At 40.4% G+C, this 12,647-nt stretch overlaps 1 protein-coding gene across 1 annotated transcript in view; it reads left to right on the top strand.

Moving 5' to 3' along the window:
* The first annotated feature begins 404 nt into the window (after nt 1-404).
* LOC126251623 (polycomb protein suz12-B) overlaps nt 405-12,647 on the top strand; it is a 316,089-nt gene continuing 303,846 nt past the window's right edge. The window contains exon 1 of the mRNA XM_049952165.1: nt 405-584. Coding sequence (XP_049808122.1) covers nt 485-584 — 100 coding nt within the window. The 5' untranslated portion in view covers nt 405-484. The remainder of the gene's footprint in view (nt 585-12,647) is intronic.

The following is a 12,647-nucleotide window of genomic DNA, read 5'->3' as shown; positions in this document are numbered from 1 at the left end:
GTAAATTTTTAATTTATTTTATTTTGTTGAAATGAGAAGTATAAAGCACTACAGTCACAAAAGAAAAGGTAGGCAGCGTAAAAAATTGCTTGCAGCATATGCTTGTTTTTTAAATTATTTGACAGAGTTATTATTTTAGTTTGTCCTACGAGAAATACAACCCAAATTACGTTTCAGTGAGATATCGTTATTTTAAATTCAACGCTCCTTACCGCCACCTTGTTTTCGTTGCTGTCATGGCCGCAGTGGCGCTGGCAGCGAAGTCAAAGATGAAATGAAGGGACACTGCAGAGCGTTGGGTTTATCTTCGATTGGAGGTCCTTGGCAGTGTTGCCAACAGACTCCGCTCTTCCTGTTACGCTCTTGGAACCAGGGAGCTGCTGGTTGCATTGGTAATATGTAAATAGTGGTGAGTGACCGGTTGCAAGTGCTTCGCGGGTTTGGAGGTTGTTTTTTTCGTACAAGTGAGTTAATCAAACTGAAAATGCCTCCCAAAAAACGCGAGAAAGACACTGATATATCTAAGAACCCGAGAATGGATCAGATACAAGCGGATCACGAGTTATTCCTTCAAGCCTTCGAAAGTAAGTGCCAGTGCTGTTCACTTCTGAATGTTAGATCGTGCATAAACATACCATGGCAGGTTATCGTACAGGCCAATTTGGCTTCGTTTCAAATGCGTTCTTGCTGTATAAACGTCTATTGAATTACTGCTTAACAATGTTATAAAAAAGCTAAACAGCAATTATATTACTGTTTTAAATGTAACCGTCGTTATTTTATGTGATGAATAGCGATCAAACATCAGTGCGTTTTGGTGGTAGGATGAAGATCTCATCTGTGCTGAACCGCAGACACGCAAAATCGCCAGTGTATTTGAAAAATAACGTCGACATATCGTTAAGTGTCGCATTTTGAAGCTACATAGTACGTATTGAAGTTTGTACTCACAGAAAAATGTTGTTTGTGCTTTCTTTCTGTGCATTTTTTATATGAAAGAGAGCAGAACTGTTAAGCATTTGGGAGCGAATTAAGATATTGTACTATATTCACGAAAGAGTACACTTCATAAATTGTTTCGCCAACTTAGTTGCAGTAGAAGTGTGAATGCTATTTCTGCATGATGTATGCTTGTGGTAGATTTTTCCAGTTCGAATTGGAAAAAGAAACTAATATAATGTCAGAAAGGTATGACATGTCTTTCATGCCGTATGAATGTTTCTGTTTATTTCCGAATTGGTCCTCGCACATGACATAGCTGTTTACATTTCGTAATCATCTTTTCTTTGTGTACTTTAGCTCATAGTCTCGGACGTTATACCTAAAGCTGATGACTACATTTGTCAATAACACCTGATTTGTTTTTGATTTTGTTCCGCATTCAGTTTCTCCAGTTTTTATTTCGTTCTGGGGTGCCATACCTATGTATCACAAGGTGTGGTCTGTGTCAACAGTTTAACAAACATTATCGTGTGTGTGGATGTGAATTGCCATGTCCCTTAAGCAAAATATCTTTAGAACAGCCCTTTTAAAATCCGAACAATATTCAAGTATTATATTCGTGTGTTCGTGTCATTAATGCGCGGTAGTAACGGAGTTTGCACTTGGTGTGGACGGTGTAATGTTTTGTGGTTGGTTTGGTCTGGAATTTAAGTACAGCGTTAACAATTATAGAAGTAGTGTAATAAATATACTATACTATATTGAAAAACTTAAGACAGAATGCACCAATTTAAATATATCCTGTCACTCAAAATTTAAAAGTGATAGTGTAGTTCAGTATTTCAAAACGCAGCTGTGGGTAACATCGTTGGTGCGTTTAGGACAGCTCGTTTTGTACGAAATGTTAAAAATTCTTGGCGTGAGTGATTATTTTAAACATAGCCAAATGCCGTAATGAATCTATCTACAGATTTTTATTTTGGTTATGACAGTGGACTCTTACATCATAAATCAGATAATATGGATGTATGGTTTGGACGCCGTGATTATAGTGTAATGTTGAAACCTTGTTTATAGTGACATCTGTACCGTTATAGGTCTCGTCACAATTTTTACGACAGAGTTTTCAACCAGTCTTACTAAGCAACTTCGATTTAATCGAAATTCCGTGCAGTTTTTAGAACAATACGTGGAATATTGCCTGAAGTGTGCCTGTACATATTCTAAGTGTGGTAGCTGTTTTCAAAGGAATTTGAGCTGCTGTCAGCTATTAATGACGTATGATGACAGAGCGTATGTAAATTTGTGGCTCTCACTCCGTGTGTGTGTGTGTGTGTGTTTATAAATAGTAACTTAGCTGACAGATTATCAAAGCAGATTTATTTTTGAGGGAGGGTTATTTTAAATAAAATTGTTACATCAATAGCTCGTTCATCGTAATATCAAAATATCAGACATAGCGAAAACATCTGTTCTGATTTTAATGTAGGGATTATAGTTCGTATCTCTATCATTATGGATATTTGGGTCCTTCGTGTAAGGATCAGAGAGGTTTTGCCTGCAGCGTCGTAACAGTTGGATGCAGGCGTCACACAGTGAGTGTGATTAAACCCAATCATCATCTCCTGTTTGAACACGAAGGATCAACTGTGGGTGGCTTAATCACATATTGATATGGGTTCTTCACACTGATCATTCAGCGGGAAGAGATGTAAGATTTCATGATTTTAATAGCGTATAGTTATGAGCAATACGCTCATTCACGCGTACTTCCGAATTATTATCAAATCGATGATTGATTTTGGTGTGCATGGAATTGTTTTTGTGGAGACATTCAAATACTAGTGGAGGGAATGGAATGTGTTAGTGGTGCCACCTGTTGGTAGTGGGGGACACTTCGTTGAGGGGAGCCCGCGCGCGCGCTTTGCAGGAGGTCAATGACAAAGTGCTGATACGGAACCGCTGGGGACGCTCGTGCGCTACGGCGGGAATCAACTGCCGCGCAGCACTTCGTTCCAGGGCATTGTCTCGAGCAACGGTTCACATTGACAGCGTTACATGTCATTTCGTTATTGTACCAACAAACACATGAAAAAACTTGAAGACTGGCCCACACAATTTTCAAATACGATATTCATAGAAAGCTGTCAGTATCTTCAGCAAACGGAACCGTGGCGTAATGTAGCCTGTCAGTGAAGACAGTGGTGTATCTGAGAACTTCCCTCGTATTGTATCCATCTGCGCTAGGTCTTCCTCTAGTATAAATTTTTCTTTATTGAAGATCCGATTTAATCCCATGAATGCTTGGATGATGCCTTAATGCATACCACTGTTTGCTGTTCGATGCGAAATTCTGTCGTTAGAGTTGTACACAAAGGGCATTGCATTTCCAAGTGCTCTTCCTGTGTGACACTGCTGTTTTCTTTTCCTACGGATGATTCTCTTGCAGTCAAGTTTCTCATCACCATGAAAAACTTGGTTTCAGATAAAGCACTGTTTAAACAGTTTGAACGGCTTCTTGATATGCAACTTCTACTCTATAGGTGAATATCTTAACAGGGACTGTTAGACCAGCTTAAGTAAAAATGTCTGATAGATTTCAGTTTTGACATCCCTTTGTCACAGCAGCAAAGATTAGGTATTTTGTGCATGATAAATTTATGAAAAGTGCCTAACTATGTTTCATTCTGACAGTGTGTTAATTCTGTAAATATTACCAGTTCCAGTTTAATGTATTCACATATTTTGACAATCTCCTGATCAGGATAGTGAGTATTACATACAAATGTTTTGTTTATTTTATGTTATATTTTCTGACATGTTCCACACCAACGAGAATTACCTCATTTTTGGGCCCATGGAACGAAAACTGAATCTTATCTGCAATGGTAACTGTAAAGCGGGTAGCTATCACGTGTTATTAGTTTGTAAATTATTTTCTAGCTCTGGTTCCTACGGTTATTAAACCTTGTTTTGCGTTTACTGACAGGGCTGCGGTTACATTTTTAATCAAAATATACATTGAAACTCCACATCGTTAACTAAGAAATGTAATTACTAGTTTCACTATTTAGAACTGATTACTTTACCAGAGTAAGTAGGAAAGCGTAGATAAATTGCGTTATTTGTGACCACACCTTCGGTTATGGTACACACGTCTCCTGCTTGCTTACCTCATTTTTTTGTTTACTATCAATTGCGTTATACATCACGCGCCAGCACTCAAAAAATGTCATTTTCGGTTGATAATTGCTTGTTCCCTACATGCCCTCTCATGATCGGTTGTAGAAACACCGCGAAGCGCTTAGTTCTTTACTATCTTCTCGTGTAATCTTTTTCCTGAAAATATATCCCGACTAATTTCTTTACCTTATATTTTTGCAGGAAAGGAACGAAAGAACTACTTTTTTTAACCACTTCCATAAGTATTTTGTGTACACGTTTTAAGTGGAATGCATTATTTCAGAAACACCGTCCCTCGTTTTGTTTATTTGGAGTCGCATTCAAAGATGCTGCGACGTAAAATCCTGTTGCAAATCATTTTCCACCTCTTTGAACGTAGTTATCTTTGATTTTGGTATTTAAGAAATTGGCTGAGATTCGAGTAGACATCGTTTGTCATCGGCGCTTAGTGACATTCAAAGAAAACTCCCCCTTAACCGAATGTTAGTTATGTGGTACTTGTCCAGTTAATAAAATAGCACGTGGATGTGTGTCTTCTTTTGTGCTCCCAATGTCTAAGAGCAGATCCAAGATCGTTTTCAGAACCTTCTTCTCTTTGACTTCTCACAGGCATTTCTTATACTCATTATGGGTAATTCTGATTCATTTAGAAATTACGGTCGACTAAACTGTATAGTGTGAGCTCTCCCGTAACATCCGCTTATCACTTCTTATAGACATCTTTGATAAAATGATTACCATTTTCATGACGTTGATTCTTGAGTTAATGGGGTCTTCATATATATGTATAGGATTTTAAAAAAGTATACAAATTTCAAAGTGTTTAAAGTAGAGTAAACGAAACTTTTTTGTGTGTTTGGGAGATGTTGCGGAAAACTTCCGTTTACATTAATGCAAAACTAAGATTTACGTAATAATGATTGTCTAACATGCTCAAAACAACCGGGTGTTTCACGATAATGGCTGCAGTTCCAAGCAAATGGGCAAACAGCTGTTCAGGTGTGCCTATCGGTGTCTCGTACATCAAACACTTAGTCTCCTCTCACAAAAATACTGTTTGAAGACCGTCTGTGAACATCACTGACGTCAAAATCTTCATGGACCCATACGGCGAGCTTGTGATATTTTTGGCACACAAAAAAGTGCTTTTTATGTCCTGGAAGCACAATAAATTTTTTTACAGATAATTATTCTATGCCTTGTATATAGCATGTACATCTGGCCGCTTCCTCTCTCCTAAGCACCTGAAATTTTTTATTTGTGGTATTTTCGTATTTTTTACATTTCGCATGCTCGGCAGCACAGGCAAGTGTCTATTACCGACGTGCATTTGAGAGGGATGTGTTAAGAGGGGATTACATGTATTGCTTTTACTTATTGCGGAAGCAGAAACGCAGGCTGATAGTGGCTTCGAATTCAGAGACAGCCGTAAATGTTAAAATGTCATTAAAAACATCTTTTCTGCTTCAGCCAAAAATGCCCCACAGGGATAACACGTTACTTTAAGCCCATTTGTCTATTGATTTCTTCATGCCGTTTGATCATATCACAGACTGTTTACTGTACGATACTCAGACTGTTCGTAGACTGGAACTTCGGCATACTGGCGAAGTTGAGAACAATGGAGCCGCCCTTCGTAGCCATTTAACTCCCATTACTCAGTGGGAAAGAAAACTGGGTCGCTGTGGTAACTGGCTGCAGCAACCAAGACCTATGGGGTAAGTTCTGTTTCCCGCTCACTGGCCTGTTAGGTATCGACGTGTTAACGATCAAACTGTATCGTCAAATTTGCTGAACGTAACTCTGGATTTGTCAAATAAGAGCGCCGATGTAACAATCAAGTTTTCAAACGTCCCCCCCCCCCCCCCCCCCCGTTTCGAAGCTGTGCATATCGGTTCACGAAGTATTTTGAAGCCAGTGGGCATAACTACCCTTGCAGACAGAAAGCTTTCTTCCATTGACTTTAGCACTGCGTCTAAAAGGAAAATAAAACGAGGTGCTGGTCAGGGAATGGTTGAAATAGAGAGAGCAAATCTGCTAAATGAAATATTACATCCAGAACCCGATGATTAAAAACACCTTCTCTGCAGGGACAGTCAAACTTTTAATAATCCCTCAGGATTACTTCGCCCTCACATTGCGGAAGACAGTTGTGCCAAATTATGTTCCGTTTTATCAACGGTTATCTATATTTTCGAGAGATCTGGAGACTGGAGCAGATATCGAAGATTCAAAGTTTGTAGTGTGCATCGCACGTCGAACGCTGAGTGACATTATTATGGAAACAAACGAATCAAAAAATAAAGTATTAAGATAGTACTAATTTTTTACACACTTTGTACGTTTTGCATAGAACATTTCCTGCTTTCTTTACGCCTTCCTGTGATCTTTTGCTACTGTACACACTGTATAATCCTTCGATCTTGGGTGTTCATAGTTGTGAAAACTAACAGTACACATCTACTGAATCTTCCTCGCTTCAGATGCGTGGTGAAACATAAGCATTTGTGATCTGACACGTTTGAAGTCCGATAAGCAACTTATTATTATTTGACAAACAAAATTGTTTATTAAATCAATCGTCAAACAAAAATTCCCATTCACGTCAAACGCTGTATTTGACACAAACATGCCAAACAAAGCAACACACTGGCAGATAATATGCCAAACACGTGTTGTTGTTGTTGTTGTTGTTGTTGTTGTTGTGGTCTTCAGTCCAGAGACTGGTTTGATGCAGCTCTCCATGCTACTCTATCCTGTGCAAGCTTCATCTCCCAGTACCTACTGCAACCTACATCTTTCTGAATCTGTTTAGTGTATTCATCTCTTGACCTCCCTCTAGGATTTTTACCCTCCACGTGAAGTTTGACAAATATGTTTGGTCATCGAGGGGTGCCTTAACAGTAATTGACATTTGCAGTTTTTACAACCTCGGCGAAATTTTTTCAAGGAGTGTATTTGTACGCCTTTGGAGCAAAAATTTCAGATCCACGAAGACAGTTGTCTAAAGAAATCGTAGTGTCATAATTAAAGTAGGGGTTCTTTCATCATTCCCCCAGTTATTAGCTTCAACGATTTGCTCATTCAGGCCTTGAAGGCCCAAGGGATGTCAAGCATCCGCCGTATCAACTTCTGCCTTGCGGTGTCATGTGGTGTGCACTGTGGAGGGAGGGTCTTGTGGTCGGTCGGCAGGCCGCTCTATGGTCTGTTTTGCCGACTTTCAAGACCTTTGAACCGGTGCTTCTCAGTCTAGTAGCTGCTCAGTTGGTATCACGGATCTCAATGGTTCCGTACTAGCAAGGTGAAATCTCTGACAGTACCTGGAACCGAAACCGGCTCTCCGCATAGCATCCATCTACACACTAACCATTCAGCTACAGAGGTAGATGTTACTTTTAACAGAAGTGTCGAAAAACGTGGGGTATTCTGAACATTTTATCAAAGAGTTAGTTAACATGAACACTTGAGATAACACCACATAGAACATTGATCATAAGTGCGACGTTTAACATGAACACTTGAGATAACACCACATAGAACATTGATCATAAGTGCGACGTTGATTTCTTTCACACAGATGCCGCCTTTGAAATATCTTTCTGCTGTCAGCCTGAGATAGTTCGTGCAGTAAGTCGGTTGTTAATTTTCAGTCGAAACTTCGCCGAGTGGACGCTAATGTTGACTCAGTCGACGGAATATGTTCAAGCCTCAGACCAGGAACCAAGGCTATATTTTGGGTAGGACCAGTCTTGCGGTATCCTGCATGAAGTGTGTGGGAGTACGAATTGCATGAGAAAAACATACGATAGCAGCTGTTAGTCGTTTACAAATGGTTCACTTGTTAAAGCATCTAAGTGACTATCCCGGAATCCAGTAACAGTTGAGGTTGCTTAGCTAACGGTTTCCAGGGGCAACCAATATTTGATTTTCAACATTTTGCGTAATTATCGACAGTGTTCAAAAGTTTTAAATGCTGTCATCTATCCATTGAGAGGCATAATCTTATGTTCAAAATTTAGCACACTAAAACAAGTATTACATTTAGAAGCTGTGTGTTTGTCTTGAGGCTACGGAACTGACGGCGTGCAAATTTTCCAGACCATATTCATCCATTATTTGACAATTAGACCACTTACAGACTTGCAAAACTTTTTGCACCTAATTTCACACCTTTACGAAACTCTCTCGCTGACGCCAATGCTCCTCCTCCCCGCCCGCTTACAAGGTTTTCGCTTTTCGGGCAGTTAAAAAAACATGACGTTTTAATTCATTACTTCTTCACTGCCAATTCTATTCGCAATACAGCTTTTGCAGACAGTATTAACATATACCTCTGAAAGTACCTGCAAAATTATTTCAGTGTACGATACGTAGTTATTTATTTAATCGTATTGCTAGGGTCCCCCGTCGGGCAGACCGTTCGTCGGGTGCCGGTCTTTCAATTTGACGCCACTTCGGCGAGCTGTAATCGATGAGAATGATAAGACGATGATAATGATGACAGCACAACACCCAGTCCCTGGGCGGAGAAAATTTCTGGGCCCAGAGGATTGGCAATCCGTCACCCTGACCATTAAGCTACCTGGGGCGGACACGATACATAGTTCAGGAGACATGACTTCATAATCATAGTTATTTGGAAAACTTGCTTTTTCTTAAAATAGAGCGCAAGTTACCCACACTGTATTCATCCAGTGTTTCACAATGAGAGACATCCAGCAAATTTTGAGCATAATTTCAAACTTTTCTCGCTTATGGGCGCCAAATGTGAGTTCGATTTTTTAAAGAATGGGGGTTTCACTGGGTTGCTCAGACAAGGCGAAATTCCACGTAGAGCCGTACGTTTCCACACCGTTTCCGTTTGGGCATCCTGTCATGTATGGATAGAAATGTCAGGTAGAAGAGATGGGCTACTCATATCCAATATCTTTTCGACAACCTACCACACTGTCACAGATAATGTTATAACTCTGGTAATTGTCCCAATGGTTGCAAAAGGAGTCTAATTTGCTGTAGATACACTTTTTCTTATGTTTCTGAGGGAAAGATGCAAAGGCAAATCACAAGTACTATCTTACCAGACGAAATCAGGATCTACTCTCAGATCTTCATCTCTGGGATCACTGAAGGCTCCAGCAAAGCAAATTCTTCGTAGACCTGTAAGCGGCAATTATCTTAGGATAAGGTCTAAACTTTGGATGCAATTTGTTCTTCCACCCTAATACCAACAGAGTTTTGACGATTTCGCGGACAAATGGTAAGGAAAACAAGTGCAGTCTTGATCTGCCGCCTTTCTGTCTCTTAGAGAAGCTCACTGGTTGCGGACCGCCGTTACATCATGACTATCTGCATCACTGATTCCCAACCTTTCTTAGACCATTAACCCTGACTCCAATTAGAAATTAGATAAGTACCCTCGCCGCTTCCCCCCCCCCCCCCTCCCCCCCCCACGTTATCACCAACTATAGCACCTAAGTAAACTGACTTTTCTTGGAACAACTTTGTTTTTAAAATGATGAAAGATGAGTGCTATTTAGTGTGTGTGTGTGTGTGTGTGTGTGTGTGTGTGTGTGTGTGTGTGTATGAAAGAATGAATGCCGAAGGAATTCGAGGTGTGTTGCAAGTGCTGCCCTCAACTCCTCCTCAGACAACAAAGCTAACTATCCACTGTGAGGGTAGACACTTATAAATCATACTTCCCCTGCATTAGTCCTCTCCATTGCGGCACTTTCTTGACCTGCACACTACAACCCCATTTAAAATCAACCAAGTTAAAATGTGTGCACTATTCTTACTGTTTGTAAATCACTTTATTGCTCGACTCCTTACTTCTGAACTGGCTGAAATATGAAGACTTCAAGCTATTAATGCTTAGCGTCTGACCACAGCCACTAACAGTAATAGGAACAGTAATAATAATAATATTATAATAGTGTACAGCACTATAGTAGCCCTTACATAGTGCTGTCAGGTAATTCATTTATCTGTTCTGAAGGGAGTAATTAAGCAGTTTCTGGACTAGGCCTACTCCAGGTACGATCTACAACTTAGAGAAGACACTTTCTTGAGATACTTAGCGTTTGTTACGTATATGTCTCACTTTATCATCAACAATGAACCGGACATAGCACAACACGTGTGTGTAATGGGCGTACAGTGTGAGGAACCTGCAACCACCACCGCATTCTACATCTACATCTACATCTATACTCCGCGAGCCACCTTACGGTGTGTGGCGGAGGGTACTTATTGTACCACTATCTGATCCCCCCTTCCCTGTTCCATTCACGAATTGTGCGTGGGAAGAACGACTGCTTGTAAGTCTCCGTATTTGCTCTAATTTCTCGGATCTTTTCGTTGTGATCATTACGCGAGATATATGTGGGCGGTAGTAATATGTTGCCCATCTCTTCCCGGAATGTGCTCTCTCGTAATTTCGATAATAAACCTCTCCGTATTGCGTAACGCCTTTCTTGAAGTGTCCGCCACTGGAGCTTGTTCAGCATCTCCGTAACGCTCTCGCGCTGACTAAATGTCCCCATGACGAATCGCGCTACTTTTCGCTGGATCATGTCTATCTCTTCTATTAATCCAACCTGGTAAGGGTCCCATACTGATGAGCAATACTCAAGAATCGGACGAACAAGCATTTTGTAAGCTACTTCTTTCGTCGACGAGTCACATTTTCTTAGAATTCTTCCTATGAATCTCAACCTGGCGCCTGCTTTTCCCACTATTTGTTTTATGTGATCATTCCACTTCAGATCGCTCCGGATAGTAACTCCTAAGTATTTTACGGTCGTTACCGCTTCCAATGATTTACCACCTATGGCATAATCGTACTGGAATGGATTTCTGCCCCTATGTATGCGCATTATATTACATTTATCTACGTTTAGGGAAAACTGCCAGCTGTCGCACCATTCATTAATCCTCTGCAGGTCTTCCTGGAGTACGTACGAGTCTTCTGATGTTGCTACTTTCTTGTAGACAACCGTGTCATCTGCAAATAGCCTCACGGAGCTACCGATGTTGTCAACTAAGTCATTTATGTATATTGTAAACAATAAAGGTCCTATCACGCTTCCTTGCGGTACTCCCGAAATTACCTCTACATCTGCAGATTTTGAACCGTTAAGAATGACATGTTGTGTTCTTTCTTCTAGGAAATCCTGAATCCAATCACAAACCTGGTCCGATATTCCGTAAGCTCGTATTTTTTTCACTAAACGTAAGTGCGGAACCGTATCAAATGCCTTCCTGAAGTCCAGGAATACGGCATCAATCTGCTCGCCAGTGTCTACGGCACTGTGAATTTCTTGGGCAAATAGGGCGAGCTGAGTTTCACATGATCTCTGTTTGCGGAATCCATGTTGGTTATGATGAAGGAGATTTGTATTATCTAAGAACGTCATAATACGAGAACACAAAACATGTTCCATTATTCTACAACAGATTGACGAAAGCGAAATAGGCCTATAATTATTCGCATCTGATTTATGACCCTTCTTGAAAATGGGAACGACCTGCGCTTTCTTCCAGTCGCTAGGTACTTTACGTTCTTCCAGAGATCTACGATAAATTGCTGATAGAAAGGGGCAAGTTCTTTAGCATAATCACTGTAGAATCTTAAGGGTATCTCGTCTGGTCCGGATGCTTTTCCGCTACTAAGTGATAGCAGTTGTTTTTCAATTCCGATGTCGTTTATTTCAATATTTTCCATTTTGGCGTCCGTGCGACGGCTGAAGTCAGGGACCGTGTTACGATTTTCCGCAGTGAAACAGTTTCGGAACACTGAATTCAGTATTTCTGCCTTTCTTCGGTCGTCCTCTGTTTCGGTGCCATCGTGGTCAACGAGTGACTGAATAGGGGATTTAGATCCGCTTACCGATTTTACATATGACCAAAACTTTTTAGGGTTCTTGTTTAGATTGTTTGCCAATGTTTTATGTTCGAATTCGTTGAATGCTTCTCTCATTGCTCTCTTTACGCTCTTTTTCGCTTCGTTCAGCTTTTCCTTATCAGCTATGATTCGACTACTCTTAAACCTATGATGAAGCTTTCTTTGTTTCCGTAGTACCTTTCGTACATGATTGTTATACCACGGTGGATCTTTCCCCTCGCTTTGGACCTTAGTCGGTACGAACTTATCTAAGGCGTACTGGACGATGTTTCTGAATTTTTTCCATTTTTGTTCCACATCCTCTTCCTCAGAAATGAACGTTTGATGGTGGTCACTCAGATATTCTGCGATTTGTGCCCTATCACTCTTGTTAATCAAATATATTTTCCTTCCTTTCTTGGCATTTCTTATTACACTTGTAGTCATTGATGCAACCACTGACTTATGATCACTGATACCCTCTTCTACATTCACGGAGTCGAAAAGTTCCGGTCTATTTGTTGCTATGAGGTCTAAAACGTTAGCTTCACGAGTTGGTTCTCTAACTATCTGCTCGAAGTAATTCTCGGACAAGGCAGTCAGGATAATGTCACAAGAGTCTCTGTCCCTGGCTCCAGTT

This window comes from Schistocerca nitens, chromosome 4 (genome assembly GCF_023898315.1).
Source record: "Schistocerca nitens isolate TAMUIC-IGC-003100 chromosome 4, iqSchNite1.1, whole genome shotgun sequence".
Classification (NCBI taxonomy): domain Eukaryota; kingdom Metazoa; phylum Arthropoda; class Insecta; order Orthoptera; family Acrididae; genus Schistocerca; species Schistocerca nitens.
Note: the sequence above shows the minus strand (reverse complement) of the source record. Positions and strands in the feature narration are given on the sequence as shown.